The following is an 18,597-nucleotide window of genomic DNA, read 5'->3' on the forward strand; positions in this document are numbered from 1 at the left end:
ATATTTCTGTATTTTCCATAAATCTAGTTTACTGTTTTTTAAATGAATTATGTAGTAATATTGGTAATTTCTCTCTTCCTTCCCTTCATGCTTTCAAGTAGCAGTTATTCAATTCGTCATTCAATAAGTATGCCAGTCATGAGGTAAAGTACTGAACTGATTACCATATGAAACGTGTTTCATGGTTATGTAGTGTGAAAAATACCCACATAGTGTGCATGATTAGTGATATTTTTGTCTTTCATCAACAATGTTCCCTACAGCATATGGTAACATGTAGGTCTTTGATACATTTCATCTGACATATTTGCAGTAGTATTTAATAGAGAACAGTCCCTGTTGGGCTTGGAAACCAATATATTGCCATATCTAAATAGTACCATTGTCTATCCCCTCAAGTTTATATCACCCAGTTCTGCACTTGAAAGTTCACACTTATATCTAACCCTTTCTCATGTTTCATAGTAACTAGATATCAAAATTCATAGTGCAGAAGGCAGATGGTTACTAGATCCCCATTAGTATTTTTGAGCAGTGGAGCAAGCTGAAATGTTGGTGATTAGCCACTACACATTGTTGCCAGAAGATGCTTAATAACAGTGAGTCAGAAAAGAGGCTAGACGGGATTAAGGGGTTGAGTTCACTGAACATTTCATGCTTCCTAATACAATCAAAGAATTCTTTATCACCAGCATCATAAAAGCACAGTTGAAACAGCTAACCAAATTGTGTCCTTAAATCCTGGCTGTGTCATTAAGCTTTAGTGTGTGTGTGTGTGTATAGATAGAGGTACAGATGGAGAGAGGTACAGATGGAGAGAGGGAGGTACAGATGGAGAGAGGGAGGTACAGATGGAGAGAGGGAGGTACAGATGGAGAGAGGGAGGTACAGATGGAGAGAGGGAGGTACCGATGGAGAGAGGGAGGTACCGATGGAGAGAGGGAGGTACCGATGGGGAGAGGGAGGTACAGATGGGGAGAGGGAGGTACAGATATACATAGATAGATATACATAGATAGATATACATATATATAGTTCTCCTGTAGTTTTAATGCTGCCACTGTGGGTTGAATATTTTCTTGACCCAGGCAGAGCCTGACCATACCTTCTGTATGGCTAGCAGTAGATAGCATATAGGCATGGGTTCCAACTCTAAACTGTTTTTCCACCTTTTGAATTCTGAACCATGTTTAGACATGCAGTGTTTTTGTTCTGCTCAGGAGCAATGCAGAATGATTTCTTCACTCCATTTTCTTCCTGTCCGTCCCACTCCTGACATCAGAAGATGCTTTCATCCCACCTGAGATGGCTCCCTTCGCTGCCCATTTTAGTAGTTGAACCTCGGTTGTTGGATTAGTAGTCTGGGCCAAAGTTTCTAATCTGTATAGCTGGTTTAGAGTGATGGCTTTTTCTTTTTTCCTGTCTTCTGTTTTGGGTTCATTGTTTCTTTCCACCCTAATCATCCTTTTTTTTCAGGATTCCAGTCAAATTGCATTAACTCATTCTCTCCAGTAGATCTCTTGAGTGTGATCCTTTAAAAAAAATGACTTTACAGTTCTAACAAATACTCATTTACAGATGTCAAATATCATTGCAGTTTTGTTTACTATCACGTATGCTAAAAGATAAAATATTCTGATAGTTGTATACAGAATGGGTTTGGAATTATTGCAAATATGAGCAAGCAATATTTGATGTAACTGCAGAAATGTGTGGAGGTGCACTCTACTGTAATAAGTTGAAGGTAAGCCAGCAGTTGTCATTTGCTGCAGTCTCATCTGTGGTAGGCTGTCAGTCCTTGCAAGAGTAACTGCTGGCATTTGCATTTACAGGACCACCTGTTTTGCTTCCTCCGTCCAAGGTCTGCTTTTCTGCTACCTCCTGTTCCGTCAACCGCCCTGTCAGCCACCCTGTCACAGATGTCTTCTGTGGCATTTAACCATCGTAAGGAGGGCTGGTGTATATACCTTCTCTCCTTAGAACTGGTTAGGGTGTGTAATTGTCATTTGATTAGATGGATCGTAATGAAATTCCATTGTTAACATCTCCTGCACCTCATCTAATTATTTAGTCGGTCTCTTGCCTTCTATGATGGACTGGGATGAAATTAGTAGTCTTCTGACAAATCCTTTCAGAAAGCTTTCTTTTGTAGAGATCATTCTGTATGTGCAAGTCTACCTTTGAAGTGACTGTTAACTGCATCATCCATAAGTAACATTGTATGTGAAGTTGTTCAATCTCGCCGTTTATTCTTACACGTGGGTACGGAGCCAATCCATCGGCTCCGAGTCGGCCGCTTTCCAAGCTAAAGATCTTTCAGTAGCTTGAGGCACAGCACCTATCCCATGATACTCACTAACCCCAGATCTATTTTGCTGTAATGGATCACAAGTCTTCAGTGTGCTCGAGCCAGTGAAGGCTTACAGAGAAATATTTCTACAGCTAAGTTTACCTTTTGTGTGTGTGTGTGTGTGTATATATATATATATATATATATATATATATATATATATATATATATCTGTTTTTCTACCAGTATTATCTGTTATACTTTCCTTTTTTTTTTTTAGGGCTTTGTCCCTGTTTAGAGTGTTTTATTAGAGTGAGTTGCTCTTTGGCCTTACCCTGTCAAGTTGGTTACATCCTTTGCTATAGTTGTGCTGGGATCTTTCTTTTCTCCTATCCCACTTTTGGAAAGATTGTTTTTTGAGTATTATTGGATTGTACTGCTGTACTTATATTATCAGGGATCTGATAATTGTATTTTTTCTCTGTTTCTATTCTTGTGATTGGATAGTGCTATTGTACTTATCAGATATCTGATTGTGCTTTTCCTTGGATATGATGGCTGACCAAAAGCAAAAGTCCGGATTTAAAAGATGCGACTGTGGCGAAAAAATGTCAATAACAGATAACCACATTTCTTGTGTTTGTTTGGGACCTCTCCATTTGCAGGAGGATTGTTCCATCTGCCACTCTTTTAGTGTCAGAGTTCTGTTAGAGAGACGTAGGAAACTTATTGATCGAGGTCTCAACTCCTGAGTTTCAAGAAGCTTTGGACAAGTCCTACCTGACCTCCAGGTCTTCGAAAGGGTTGAAGTCATCTCGAGTGTCCTCAGAGCCCAAGTCTTTGGCTCCGAACACCTCTGTTAAGGTGCAGTCACTGGTTCCTAGGTCTTCGGAACCATGTGCCGAACTGATTCGGAGCCAACCTTTGGTTTTGGAGCTGGTATCGGAGAATTTAAAATCTCCAGTACTTGCGTCTGTAGCTTCTTTGGCCCCTTCGAACCCCCCTATTCAAGGACGTCTGATATTGATGTAGACCGTGTGGTGCAGAGGCTCTTGGAGAACCCGGAATTGGCGAAACTGCTGTTGGCTTCATCCCAACTCGGTTTGAGCCCTGCCCCCCCCCCCTCCATTGCCTGTGACTATTCCTTTTCCGAGCCTACCCAGGCCGTCGGAGGAGGAAGATCTGATGGTTGTGGAACACCTGGAGCAGAGTCCTGTTCTAGTGACTTCGGTTCCACCCACCCTGACCTCTTCGGTGCTGTTCGAAGAGTTTTGGACCCTATACTCTCTCTGTTCTGGGGGGAGAGTCGAACCGATGCGTCTGTTCTGACACAGGTAAGCTTGGCTCCGTCCTCTGGTTCGGAGCCCTCGGCCTCATTATCTGTGCGGCCTCAGTCTTCCTCAGATCCGGTGGCTTCCTTGGGCCGAGGGTCTGGGGCCTTCGATGCCATGAGGAGGGTGTTGTCTGTTCAGACGCACACTACAGGTCTCTCCTTTTCCTCCCTGAAGATACCGAGTTCTGCATCTTCGCCAAAAGCACCTACTAAGCGACAAGACCCAGAGCCTCAGGTATCCCCTTTGGATGAACCCTGCTCTACTGAGACTTCACCAGCCGCCCCCACTGATTAAGTTCCCAGAAAGGGACTCTGCAAGAGTAGGCATTTGGATTCCCCTCAGGAATTCTTGACATCCGACACCGACTTAGAGTAATCGGAAGGGTCCCCATGGTCCCCCTCGGAGGATTTCTCCTTTGCAGACATCTTAGAAATACTTAAGCAGAGGGGCGACTGGCAGTCCATTCGCCCTACAGAGGATGATTTGTTGCTCCTGATGGCCTTTGGGTCTCAGCCCTCCACCTCCTGGGTTATTCCGCCCTTCGATGAACTAATGGAGCTGGTCGCTCGAAGGGCATGGGAGTCCCCTGACACCATGGAACTAGTCCCTCGGAGGCCCATTAAATTAATCACTGCCCCTCAATAGATATCGTTCCTCACCAGAGTCCCTGTTGATGCCATGGTGGTGGCGGCAGCCACCAAGAAAGAGATGTCAGAGACTTCTACTGTCCATCCTCCGAATAAGGAATCTGATATTGTTAATCCTTGTTCTTTCCTTATGCATGGGTATCAGTTCCAAGCTAGGCACCGAGCCGGCCATTTTCCAAGCTCGTGTCAGCTTCAAACTCTTGAGCTAAACTCTTACCCACAATCCCTCTCTCTGTTACCTCAGATTGTTTGCCGTGTTGCCATCCGGTTGTGTCAAGCTACTTCTCTTGAGCCAAGTACATTTAGTTGTTTAATTGCATTTCAAATTACTTTTCTGTCATTAAAGTTGATATTTTATTGTCTCTTGCCCTATCGCATCTAGCGTTCATAATTTCCTCAGGTTTTTTTTTTCTGTCCTTTACTTACCTTTTTTTACCGTGAGGTACTTTTCTCTTTACCATCGTTGGTAATGTTTTTCCCTTTTTCTTTTATACCTTCGGGTACCGTTTTGTACCGTTGTTGGTACTTTTCTATTAGTTAATATGGCAGATAAAAAAGGTAGTCCGGGGTTTAAGCAGTGTTCTGATTGTGGATACAAACTGCTTACTTCTGATGCGCACTCTGTTTTTATTGTTTGGGAGCTTCCCATTTATCTGTTGAACCACCTTGTACTATTTGCGAGAACTTTTATAATAGAAATTTTAAAGCCCATAAGAAATTGGATGTTTCGACTAAGGCTAAATCCTTGCCTTCGTCCCTGACTTGGGGACTCTCACCATCCAAAACCTAATATGGCTAAAGTTTCGGCTCCAGACCTTCGGCACCGAGGCCTTCGACTCTATTAGTGATTTTGGCTCCAACCTCTCCTGCAGCCTTCTACATATCTGCACCGAGGGGCTCCTCGGTTCAGACCATTACCACTGTATCAGCACCGACCATTCAGTCGGCGCAGACCTTGACTGCGTCAGCTCCAAGATCTTCCTTGGAACCGAGGTCTTCATTGTTGACTCCAGTTTTGAAGGTTCCAGCTTCGGCACTGATCACTGTCTGTGCAGACAGGGACATCGGCACTGATGACTTCTTCGGTGCAGACTACAGTAGTTCATTTTTTCTCTGCACCGTTGTCCTCTGTGCGGTCAGATGAGGTGGGCACCGAGTCTGCTTCTTTTGTGGACAGGCCTGTTTCTCCCACAGTCTCTGAGGTCCACTAAAAGCCTTTCCGAACATGTGTTGCGTCTTGTGGACCAGGCATTCTTGGCCAGAGGTATTCCACCCTTCAGGAACTAACCTTCCTTGGGAGGTGATCACCCATCTCCAAAGACACCTTCTTATTCTCCTCCTTCATTGCCTTTGAAGTCCATGGATATAGTACAGTCTTCCCCTTCTGCGGTTCCCTTTATGGACCTCACTAAGGAACTGCAGTTGCCTTCGTGGCAGGAAAGTTTTGCTATGACCCAGGATGTCAGCTGTGATACGCATAGCTTGCTGCTCCACAGCCATCCAGGAACTCCGGGTTGGCAGGCTGAGCCACTTAGGGGAGGAGTGCCCCCTGTCCTAGACATACATTCCTCTCTGGGTGGACCAGCCTTCCAACTGATGAAGGCTTTCGCTGCTGCTGGCGATACCGGACTGTCTATACCTCCACCCTCCTCTGGTACACTGGTTTCACAAGTCACACCTAGCGGACACCGGGTGCAAGGGCCTCAGGACATATTCCCTCAGGAATCCCCCTTTCCGTAGTCTTCCCCAGCTTCTCCCACAGAGGAGGTCTACCAGAAAAGTTTGTGTAAGAGAAAGCACATGGACTCCACAGAGGAGTCCCTCACTGAGGACACAGATTTCGATGAGGGGGAAGGATCGCCTCGGTCACCCTAAGGTATCCTTTGGTGATATCCTCGAAATCCTTGAACAGAGAGGTGACTGACAGTCCTCTAATCCGACCCCTGAGGAATCTGTGTTCCTGCAGGCCTTTCACGCCAGGCCCCCTACCTCCTGGGTTACTCCGCCAGGTCATAGTGCAGCATTCTTGGAAGGCCCCTGATACCATCAAAGCTATTCCCCGGGAGGCCAGATAAGATCTTGTCCCCTCCTGCTTCGGATCCCCATTGGTCCAAAGGTCTTCCTGTAGATGCTTTGGTAGTGGCAGACCCAACAAAAAAGGATCTGGCAGAAGAAGAAAGCCAGACTGTCCATCCGCCTAACAGAGAGTCCCAGGCCCTGGACAGAATAGGGAAGTGCACCTTTGCTTCAGCGACCTTTGCTATCAGGTCCCTGAATTATATGGCACATTTTACTACGTTTCAAAGGGATCTGGTTTCTGAGCTCTCTGAAACCTTGGCTGGTGCAGTCTTAGGTCCAGGACAGTGGCCTCTCAGCTGGCCACCATTGAGTCTATTTCTAACTCCTCTATGCGCTTGATATCTCGCGCATCAGAAGGAGCAGCTAGAGCGGTTCAGCTTCGGTCTTGAGACAACACGCCTGGATGCGCTTGTGCAACTTCGCAGAACCTTTTAAGTTTTCCTTTCTTAATGCCGCCATTGAGCCCTCCTCGTTTGGGCCCAAAGTTAAAATCACACTGGCCAGATGTGAACAGGTCTGTAAGACCCTTTCTGCCATAGGTGTCAGTTATTCTTCCCCTCAACGTGCTTTCTCCCGAAACCAAAAGAGTGGGAAGATATGGTTCAATACATCTCGGGCTCCTTTCTGTCACACACAGGCCGAGTTCTCCCCCAGATGCAGAGGGGGAAACTCACGGAAGACTCTCCTTTCGGGGCAGAGGGGAGCCGCGTAATCAGGGTTCCGGGGATTCTTTCCCTGGTCAATCCTACCAGCGCTCCTGAAGAGCGGCCCAACTCCTTTCCTCTGGAGGTGGTTGGGGGATGTTTCTCCTTTTACCCTACTGCCTGGCTAACTATCACCACCGATTCTTGGGTACAAAGGATCATAACCAGAGGTTATATCCCCTTCGATCTTTGTCTCATCCCTTCAAAAATCTTCCCGACATTCCACTCAAAGGGAGGAAGCAACACTAGAGAGAGAAAAGCGGCTAAGAAATAGTCATCCAAATAGTCCCTCCAGACCAGATAGGATCCAGATTCTACTCAAGACTATTTTTGGTGCCAAAGAAAACTGGGGACTGGAGACCAATTTTGGATCTCAGTGTATTGAACAGTTTTGTGAGTAAAGAAATTCCATATGGTCACTCTACAGTCTATCCTCCCGCTTTTGGAAAAAGACGATTGGATGTGCTCTATAGATCTTCAAGATGCGCGTACTACCACATAAAGGTGGACAGGCAGTCAAGACGATTTCTGCGCTTCCGTGTGGGAGCCAGTCACTACCAGTTCAGAGTACTGCCCTTGGGACTCTCTACAGCCCCAGAGTGTTCACAAAGTGCATGGCAGTTGTCACAGCTCACTTGCGACTTCAAGGATTCCAGGTGATGTTCTTAGTGTTTCACTGTTGCAGTCAATACACTTTGGTTATCCTGCTGGCAGGCTACCCTGAAGTCGGCCTGAATTCCGAAGTCTAGGGCCGGTGTCAGTTGATGTCGCCTCTTCCCTGACGTCAGTGCGCCAGGGTTATAAAAGATGCAGCCGACGCCATTTTCTTCAGTCTTTCTTGCCGCGCGGTGCCCGAAGCATAAGCAGTTCACAAGTGCCAGTTGGCCGACTCCTGAGATTTTCGTGTGAGTTTCAGATCCGAAGTCTTCATTAAAAGCTAAGTACCCCATTGGGGAAACTATTTTCTTGCTCCAGACCGATGTCAGAAAAAGTTAATAATTGTATTTCTTGTGGGAAGCAAATACCTCATAAGAATTTTCATTCTTACTGTATTCCTTGTCTAGGCCCTGACCACGATGTTGCTAGTTGTCGGTTTTGTGCTAGATTTAACCAACGCACATTTAAGCATCGGTACGATTTTGCACTACACTACTTTGGCAGAAGATTTAATTATACCATGTCGGATAGCTTTCCAACTACAGGAATTCACAAGAAATGCAAAGAAAAGGACAGGCATCCAAGGTCCAAAGCCAACGACGAGGCTTCTTCTAAGCCAGTCGCTGTTTCACCGGTTCTCAGTGAGGCGCCTTCGCAGCCCCTGACGCCCGCTACTTTAGACCCACAGGCCGCTACCACCTCCCACGTGGAGTCGACTAGGCTGCTTGGAAGCTGAGTATTGGACCTTCGGAAACTGTTCCCTCAGAGATGGGTCCGGAACCACTGAGCAGGCATCGGCTTCTAAGGGTGGTTTCAGACGTACTCAATTATGCATTAAAAAGACTTCAGCTTCAAAGGCAAAGACTAAAGCACCTTTAAAGACAAAGAAACTAGCACAACAGCCTCATGGACAGGCCTCCATGCCCAAAAAAACAGATGCTCAAAATGGCCGAAGACTTAATTACCTTGATCAGAGGATCCCATCCCCCTACTGATAAAAGGCCTAGGCAAGAGAGATTCTTCAGATAGGTTTCCATTTCATCTGATTCCTCTTCTGATCAGGAATGCTCTCTTCCTCCCTATGAGGATTCTGATGCTGAAGAATCTATTCCTTCAGCCTCTCCTCCTGAGGGATTATTCTTTTGGGGAAACTTTGCATACCATGTGGGACTATTTCCACTGGGAGAGCCAAGATTTTTCAGAATCTAAGAAAAGGCTCAAACTTCCTTTTACTACCACAACACAGGTCCCTAGCTATTTCACCTGTGTTAGACATTGTAGATGTATTTTCAGAGTCCAGTCTGACCCCTGACTCATTACCTCCAGCTCCACAGGTACTACAGGGTTCCTGACTCTCATAAATTCCTGTTCAAAAATTCTGCTGCTGACCCAGAAACTCTCTCTCAGGGTCCCAAAGGGGCAAGGCTTCCACTGCAAAAAAACCTACCCCCTCTGACAGGGATTTTAGGGCATTGGACAGATGGGGAAAAAAGATTTACACTTCTGCTACCTTGGCTATAAGGGCTTTAAATTGTCAGTTCCATATGCGCAAATATCGGCAATATATTATGTCACTGCTTAAACAGAAAATGTTGATAAATTCTGAATGTGCAGAAAACAAAGAAATGCAGGATTTATTGCATGCAGGTGAACTAGTTGGAAAGCATACTTTGCAATGTGGTTTTGATTCTTTGGAGGCCTCCTGCAGGGCCACTGTTATGGGCTCTGTCATTAGGAGGCATGCTTGGTTAAAGGAACAAAATCTGCCTGATCACGTCAAAGTAAAATTATTAGATGCTCCATTACAGCATGATACCTTGTTTGGTGTTAAAGAAAATGGAGGACAAAGCTAAATTTATGCAAACAGTTAAAGATTTCTTACAGGTACAACCTCCAAGATTTAGCAGACACTGGCCTACAAAGAATTTGTCCTTTCCAGTGTCAGACTGCAAAGGGGCAGATACAGACGCCAAGAGGCAGATCCCAGCCCCAAGGTTCCTACAGGTCTAAACAATGGGGTGCTTCTACCTCCAAAAGTGGAGAAGACAAATCACAGCCATACAGGAAACGGTCCCAATGACTTCCCCCTGCCTGCACCAAGCACTTATCTTCTGGCAGAACCTTTAGGGGGAAAACTAGCACTTCTTCCACAAAATTGGCACATAACCCAGGACAAATGGGTACTAGACAGTGTCACAAGGCTACAAGTTTCACTTCCATACCCTGCCAAGGACAAACGGTTGGCCAGACCTGCCAAAACATCAATGGGCAGAGGCACAAAAGCAAGTCTCATCCCTCATGGACATGAGGGCCATTCAACAAGTACCAGAGCAAGATCAGGGATGAGGATTTTATTCAAGACTGTTCTTAGTATCAAGAAAGGACAAGACCTGGAGACCAATTCTGGACCTGTATCTTAAACACATATCTGGATATACCAAAATTCAAAATGTTGAGTCTACAGCAACTTCTGCCCATGCTGGGCAAGAAAGCTTGGCTTGTGACCTTAAACCTAAAAGAGGCGTACCTGCATGTCCCAATCAGACAAACATGCATAAGATACCGCAGATTCAAAGCTGGCTCAATGCACTACCAATTCTCTGCGCTGCCCTTTGGCTTATCTACTGCACCCATGGTCTTCACAAAGTGCCTGGCACCAGTAATTGCTTTCTGCAAACAAAAAGGAATACAAATAAATCCTTACTTGGATGACTGCCTCATTCAAGCAGAGAACAAGGACATTCTACTACAGCATCTGGCGTTTGTAAAGAGATTTCTAATAGGCCTAGGGTACACAGTCAACGAAAAGAAATCAAAACTAGTACCCTCTCAAGAGATAATATTCCTGGGTGCAAGCTTAAATACAACTGCCCTGATGGCTTATCTCACACCAGACAAAGGCAACTGACTACCTATTTCAACCTGTTGGCAACAAAGGCCCAGTTATCTGCAAGAAAAATTCTGCAGGCTTTGGGCTTCATGGCATCCTGCATTCTGCTAATTCCATATCCGAGTGTGCATATGAGGAAACTTCAGTGGTACCTAAAAAGTGTTTGGACTCAACATTGCCACAGCCTGGAAACAACAGTTACCCTCATTCCCTGCCTGCAACAGGAGATGTTCTTCGTTCCACATTGCTGCAGTCCTTACTATTGGGTAGTCCGCTGTCCAGTCGGCCCGAATACCAGAGTATAAGGCTGACGTCGGTCAGGGCGCATTAGACTGACGTCAGTACGTCAGGGTACTAATGCGCATGACCGACGTCATATCCTCAGTCTTTTTTGCCGCATGGTCCGATGCAGAAGCAGTTTTGCGAGTGCAGGTTGGCGTTCTGAAATATTTCCGAAACCGGAGTTTCAGACCGAATCAGAGTTGGCTAAGTACCCGTTGGGAACATTTTGGTTTTTCTTGCCTCAGTATTTAACCGGATGTCAGAAAAAGTGAATAACTGTATTTCTTGTGGGAAACAGATACCTCATAGGGATTACCATACATTGTGTATACCTTGTTTAGGGCCTGAGCACGACGTTGTTGGTTGCCGCTCTTGTGCTAGGTTTAACAAACGCACTATTAAGAGGAGGTTAGACTGTGCCAGGTTAGTGTTTGGGAAGCGTTGCAATTATAAAATGCCGTCGGATGCTCCGGCGCCCGCTTCGTCAAGAAGCGCAAGGACAAACGCGAAGCCTAGGGTTGATGAACCGGCAGTCCCGGACGTCGGTTCTTTAGGAGGCTCAGTGGAGCCAGAGGTTTTGCCAGGAGTTTCTATGGAGTCTCAGGCAGAAACTTTACTGTTACAGGATGTACCCTCTCAGGAGGTAGGCCAGGCTGAGGGGGCTTCTCAGGTAACTGTTCTTCCCTCTCTTCCCAAAGTAATTAGAGCCTCTCCTTCTGTTGCCAAAACTTCTTTGAGAGGTAGGCCAAGTTCAGCTTCAGTGGGGGCTTCTCCTAGCATTTCGGGTTCTGTGCCTAAGAAACATATGCTTAAAATGGCAGAAGATTTGATTACTATGATCAGAGGTTCTATGGGCCCTCCTGATAAGAGGCCTAGGGTGGAACCGGTGTTTGACAGTTTTGAACAGTGTTCGGAGGCTTCTGAGTCTTCTGCGGAAGATTTACAGGAGTATCCTCATTATTCTGATTCTGATGTGGATGATGCCACTCCTACAGCTTCTCCTCCTGAGGATTTTTCATTTTCAGAGACTCTGCATTCCATGAGGGAGCACTTTAAATGGGAAGGCCAGGATTACTCTGATTCCAGGAAAAGGCTTAGGGAATTCTTGTTTTTACCCCAGCATAGGCCCTTAGCTATACCTCCTGTGTTGAATGTGGTGGAAGATGTTTTTGCAGAGGCTTCCCTGAACCCTGACTCTTTGCCTCCTGCTCCTGTTAAACCTGATAGGTACTATAGGGTGCCCGAAGCTCATAAGTATTTGTTTAAGAGTCCTAGGGCGGACCCAGAAACTGTTTCTCAGGGGCCTAAAGGTGTTAAGGCCTCTGTGGTTAAAAATCCTGTTCCCACTGATAGAGGCAAGGGCTTTGGATAGGTGGGGAAAGAAAGTGTATACTTCTTCCACTCTAGCCATGAGAGCGTTGAATTGTCAGTTTCACATGCTAAAATATCAAAATTATCTCCTTTCACAATTGAAATCTAAGGTGGATGCTTTGGCGGAAGGTATTGAGTGTAAAGAGTTGCTGGATTTGGTTTATGTGTCTGAACAAGTGGGTAAGCATTCTTTGCAATGTGGTTTTGATGCTGTACAGGCCTCCTCGAGGGTGGCTGCCACTAGTTCTGTTCTTCGCAGGCATGCCTGGTTGAGGGATCAGAATTTAGCTGAGCATGTTAAGACAAGGATTTTGGATGCTCCTTTACAGTCTGATGTGTTGTTTGGTTCGCCTGTGGAAGCAGTTTTAAAGAAAATGGAGGACAAAGCTAAGTCTATGCAAACTGTTAAAGATTTTTGCAGGTGCAGCCACCAAGTTTAGTAGAAATTGGCCTGCTAAGGGGTGGACATATCCTGCTTATGATTCCCAGTCTAGGGGTAGGTCTAGACGTGGTAGGGGCAGAGCTCAAGGTTCTTTTAGGCCTAGAACAGGGAGTTCACCTGCTCAGACTTCTGGTGAGGGCAGGGGTCAGTCCTTTCGTAAACAGACCCAATGACCTGCCTTTTCAGCTGCCAGTAGATTCTCGTCTGGCAGCTCCCTTGGGAGGAAGACTGTCTCTTTTCAAAGAAAATTGGGATTTACTTACTCAAGACAGATGGGTGTTGGACATCGTTCACCACGGTTACAGATTTTATTTCCATACAATGCCCCCTTTCAAAGGCATGCCAGACGTTCCTCCTCCACAAAGAAAAGAGGCTCAAAAGCAAGTTTCTCAGTTACTCCAGATGGGGGCCATTCAGCCGGTCCCTGTATCAGAAAGGGGCCTAGGATTTTATTCTCGCCTGTTCCTAGTACCAAAAAAGGGGAACACGTGGAGACCAATTTTGGATTTATCTCTCCTCAACACTTATCTGGACATTCCCAAGTTCAAGATGTTGACGTTACAACAGCTTTTACCTCTGCTGGGCAAAGATCACTGGATGGTAACTTTAGATCTCAAGGAAGCTTACCTTCATGTGCCCATAAGGCTAAGTTGCAGGAAGTATCTGCGGTTTCGAGCTGGAAATTCTCATTATCAGTTCTCTGCATTGCCCTTTGGCTTATCTACTGCGGCCAGAGTATTCACAAAGGTTCTGGCTCCAGTGATAGCTTACTTCAGGCTACAAGGAATTCAAATCTATCCTTACTTGGACGACTGCCTGATTCTGGCTCAAGACAAGGAAGACCTTCTACAGCATCTGGAATATGTTATAGCAGTGCTAAGATGCCTAGGGTATTCTGTGAGCGAAATAAAGTCCAGTCTAGTACCCTCTCAAGACATGTGCTTTCTGGGTGTGAGACTGAATACAGCAGCCCAGATGGCCTTTTAACCCCGGACAAACAAAAGAGTCTATCACTTTACTTCCATCAACTATCTCATCAGTCCGTGCTGACTGCAAGGACAGTCCTTCAAGCATTAGGGTTCATGGCATCTTGTATTCTGGTGCTTCCCAATGCCAAACTGCATATGAGGAAGCTACAATGGTATCTCAAAATGTATGGACACAGCACTGCCAGGATTTGGACACTGTCATTCAAATAATACCTTGCCTTCAAAAAGAATTTTTGTGGTGGGCTCAGGAATGTCACCTAAACAAGGGACTCTCTGTGACCCGGCCAGAGGCGAGTCAGATTTTAACGACAGATGCCTCGGACATTGCTTGGGGAGCTCATCTAAATGGAAAGTGGATACAAGACAAGTGGCCTGCCAGACTACAGCATCTACATATCAACATGAAGGAGATGTTAGCAGTCCAGTTTGCATTAATGGCTTTCAAGGAGTTTCTTTTTCCAGGGCAGGTGTTGATTCTAACAGACAACACAACTGTCATGTGGTACATCAACAAGCAAGGGGAACACATTCTTATCCTCTATGCAGGCAAGCAATGATTTTATGGGAGACTGCGCTAAGCTTGCAACTAACTCTTCAGGCAAGGTTTCTGCCAGGAGCACAGAACTCCTTAGCAGATGTGTTAAGCAGACAAATCATGGATCCCCACGAGTGGAAACTGGATCTTCATGTATTTCAGAAATTGACAGTGTCATGGGGAACTCCAGACATAGATCTGTTCGCTTCTCCTCTAAACCACCAGCTGCCAAAGTTTTGCACAAAGGGGTTTCATCGCACAGCTTGGAAAGTGGATGCTCTGTCTTTCAGTTGGAAAAACCTTCATGTGTATGCCTTTCCACCTCTGCCTCTTCTTCCACAGGTGCTATTAAAAGTCAGACAAGACAAGCCAAGGATGATTTTGATAGCTCCAGATTGGCCTCGGCAACACTGGTACCCACTACTAAGGAGTCTGGTAAGGAAGCCTCCATGGCCTTTACCTTTGATTCCTCATCTGTTATCTCAGAAGGACGGTCATCTGCTCAATGCCAAGCTTCACTCTCTTCATCTAACAGCCTGGCATATTCTGTGTTGAAACACAGCAGGTCTCAACTTCCTCAAGTTTTAAATGTGATTATGGAAGCTAGAAGACCTAGTACAAGGAAAGTGTACGCAGAAAAATGGAAGAGATTTTTATTTTGGAGTACAGCAAAGAATTTGGAGGTTTCTGAGCCTAATTTGAGTGTGGCTCTTCAATATCTTACTGAGTTATTGGACAAAGGTTTGTCCTTCTCTTCCATTAAGATTCATGCTGCAGCAATTTCAGCTCACTATGATTGTGACCCACCATTGTTTTCGCATCCTTTGTTCAAGCAGTTTCTTAGAGGGGCAAAGAATATAAGACCCCCGTAGAGCTCCTACTCCTGCTTGGGATCTCAATTTTGTGTTGGAAAAACTTACTCTACAACCTTTTGAGCCTGCGGCTACTGCTGAATTGAAATACTTGTCATGGAAGACTGCTTTTCTGTTGGCTATTACTTCTGCAAGACGGGTGTCTGAGTTGCAGGCCCTTATGGCAGTAGAGCCCTTTTGATTTTCCATAAGGATAGGGTATCATTACGTACTAATCCTTCCTTTATGCCTAAGGTGGTTTCTAGTGTGGCTTTAAACCAAACTATTCATTTGCCTACTTTTTATGCAGACCCCCAAAATAAAGGGGAAAAGATTTTGCACACTTTAGATGTACACAGGCAATTGCGTTATTATTTAAGCAGGACTAAGGATTTTAGGCAGTCTCAGCAGTTGTTTGTTTCTTTTGCTTTGAGTTCGCAGGGCAAGCCTGTGTCAAAACAAACTATTTCTAGGTGGATTGGGTTTTGCATTGCATTTTGTTATTCCCATCATGGCAAGGAGATTCCAGCTGGGATTAGGCCTCATTCCACTAGGGCTACTGCCACTTCAACAGCATTTCTAAGGGGGGTGGCAACTAAGGATATTTTGGAGGCAGCTACTTGGAGTTCAGTGCATACTTTCTCTAAGCATTATCACCTTCCTATTTACTCTAAGTCTAGGGCTGGTTTTGCCACTGCTGTTTTGCAAGGCATGTTGTCAGCTCCTACTTCTTTATGATTTGCCAGCCTCCCTTACCTCTGCTTTGGGATTCTACCCAATAGTAAGGACTGCAGCAATGTGGAACGAAGAACATAGTACAGTTTTGTACCTACCATAAATGTAGATGTTCGAGGATCCACATTGCTGCAGTCCAATTTACCCTCCCTCCTTCCCCTCTGTGTTTAGGGGCGGTTGTGTGGGTGAAGTTATATGTTCCTATTTTTATATATCTTGTACATAATTTTGGTGCAGGTATTTTGGGCCTTGTCTTTTTAGGGTCTTCTGACATCTGGGGCAAGAAAAGACTGAGGATATGACGTCGGTCATGCGCATTAGTACCCTGACGTACTGACGTCAGTCTAATGCGCCCTGACCGACGTCAGCCTTATACTCTGGTATTCGGGCCGACTGGACAGCGGACTACCCAATAGTAAGGACTGCAGCAATGTGGATCCTCGAACATCTACATTTATGGTAGGTACAAAACTGTACTTTTCGATGGTGGGTGAAGGCTTGTCACCAGAACAAGGGACAGCCATTCACCTTAACCCAGCCAGGCAGACATTAACAATGGATGCATCAGATTATGCCTGGGGGGCTCACATGGCAGGAAGATGTATTCAAGGCACATGGTCTGCAAACCAAATGCATCTACATATCAGTCAAAAAGAGATGCTAGCTGTTCAGAATGCCCTGACAGCCTTCAAGGACCTACTTCATCCGGGACAACTACTGATAGACCGACAACACCACGGTGATGTGGTATATAAACAAGCAGGGAGGCACTCATTCTTTTACCCGCTTTGCAGACTAGCCATGACTTTGTGGGGCACAGCATTGACTTACCAAGTACATCTGCAGGCACAATTCCTGCCAGAAAAGATAAATACTCTGGCAGACGACCTAAGCAGAAACCTCATGGATCCCCATGAGTGGAAATTGGATTCACAAGTCTTCAGCATGATAACAAGGAAATGGGGATGCCCAGATATAGATCTGTTTGTCTTCCCTCACAACTACCAAATAAAAAGATTTTGCACAAGGACTTATCACATACAAGCATGGAAAGTGGACGCATTATCTTTCAGCTGGAAAAGCTTAGCAGTATATGCCTTTCCTCCTCTGCCTCTCTTCCCCAAAGTACTCCTAAAGGTCAGACAAGAGAAGACAAAGATGATACTGATTGCCCCAGACTGGCCCCGCCAGTACTGGTATCCAATCCTAAGGAACTTGTCTCAATGCCTGACCTGGACCTTGCCTCAAATACCTCATCTACTATCCCAACAAAACAATCCGATCCTGCACAGACAACTAAAGACCTTAAATCTGGCAGCATGGCGGATAATGTAGTCATACAAAATGCGCCTCTCACTAAAACTGTGATGGATGTTATTTTGGAGGCTAGAAGGCCTAGTACCATAAAATCTTATGCTGCAAAATGGAAGAGATTCTGTGCTTGGAGCCAGGCACAAGGAATTGACGCAGCTGTACCAAATATTCCTCAGATTTTACAATACTTAACTGAGATGCTGGACAAAGGTCTATCCTTTTCATCAATTAAAATTCATGCCTCTGCCATTTTGGCTCATTACAATACAGAGCTACCAATCTTTTCTCATCCTTTATTAAGGCAGTACCTCAGAGGGGCCAAAAACTTAAGGCCTCCAAGGAGATCACCAGTACCAGCATGGGACCTCAATTATGTCTTAGAAAAACTCACCCTGCCTCCTTTTGAGCCAGATGCTACAGCTGATACAAAATTTTTATCTTGGAAAACAGCTCTGCTCCTAGCAATAACCTCTGCAAGACGAGTCTCAGAGCTTCAGGCACTCATGGCTGTGGAACCCTTTATCATTTTTTATCCAGACAGGGTTTCTCTGAGGACAAACCCAACATTTATGCCTAATGTAGTGTCCAGTGTGGCCCTTAACCAAACTATTCATTTGCCTACTTTTTATCCAAACCCACAGAATAAGGGGGAGAGAATTCTGCATTCTTTGGACATACACAGACAGCTACGCTTCTACTTGGAACAGAACCAAAGCTTTCAGGAAGACTGAGCAACTACTTGTGGGATATGCTGCAGGACCACAAGGAAAGGCCATCTCAAAGCAGACTATTTCAAAGTGGATAGGCCACTGCATTTGTTTCTGCTATTCACAACATGGCAAACCAGTGCCTAAGGGCATTAGGCCACATTCAACCAGAGCAGCAGCCACTTCAGCAGCCTTCCTCAGGGAAGTACCAACCAAAGACATTTTAGAGGCTGCTACCTGGAGGTCAGTGCACACCTTTACAAAGCACTATCATTTACCACTCTAAATCCAGGGCAGGCTTTGCCACTGCAGCTCTGCAGGGCCTCATAGCCGCTCCTAATGCTACTTAGCTCCAGCCACCCAACCATAGCTTTGGGATTCAACCCGAGTGTAATGACTGCAACAGTGAAACACGAACCTAGTACAGTTGTGTACACTTACCATAAATGTTGATGTTGGAGTGTATTCACTGTTGCAGTCCAGGTTACCCTCCCACCATCCCCCTTCTCTTTGCCGGAACTTATCTGCACTTTTCTAAATCTATACAACCTATGTGGTGTATTTGCTTGTAGATGATGGTATAATATTTATTTTGGTGCATGCATTTTTTATTGGCATATTTTTGGCCTACCCATTTAGGGGCACCTGACATCTGGGGCAAGAAAAACTGAAGAAAATGGCGTTGGCTGCATCTTTCCCTTTTTTCTTTTTGGTGCACTGACGTCAGGGAAGAGGTGACAGCAACCGACGCCGGACCTAGACTTTGGAAT

At 45.4% G+C, this 18,597-nt stretch overlaps 1 protein-coding gene across 6 annotated transcripts in view; it reads left to right on the top strand.

Moving 5' to 3' along the window:
• Positions 1-18,597, top strand: part of TPD52L2 (TPD52 like 2) — a 566,267-nt gene that overhangs the window by 354,623 nt on the left and 193,047 nt on the right. For 4 of the 6 annotated variants that reach the window (XM_044089864.1, XM_044089868.1, XM_044089867.1 and 1 more), the window contains one exon: positions 99-143. The exons of 1 other annotated variant lie outside the window; for it this stretch is intronic. In XM_044089864.1, coding sequence (XP_043945799.1) covers positions 99-143 — 45 coding nt within the window. The remainder of the gene's footprint in view (positions 1-98; positions 144-18,597) is intronic. One more of the 6 variants, XM_044089865.1, reaches the window with a different exon arrangement.

The sequence above is a fragment of the Protopterus annectens genome, chromosome 12.part0 (assembly GCF_019279795.1).
Source record: "Protopterus annectens isolate FY-2018-M chromosome 12.part0, PAN1.0, whole genome shotgun sequence".
Taxonomy (NCBI): Eukaryota; Metazoa; Chordata; order Ceratodontiformes; family Protopteridae; genus Protopterus; species Protopterus annectens.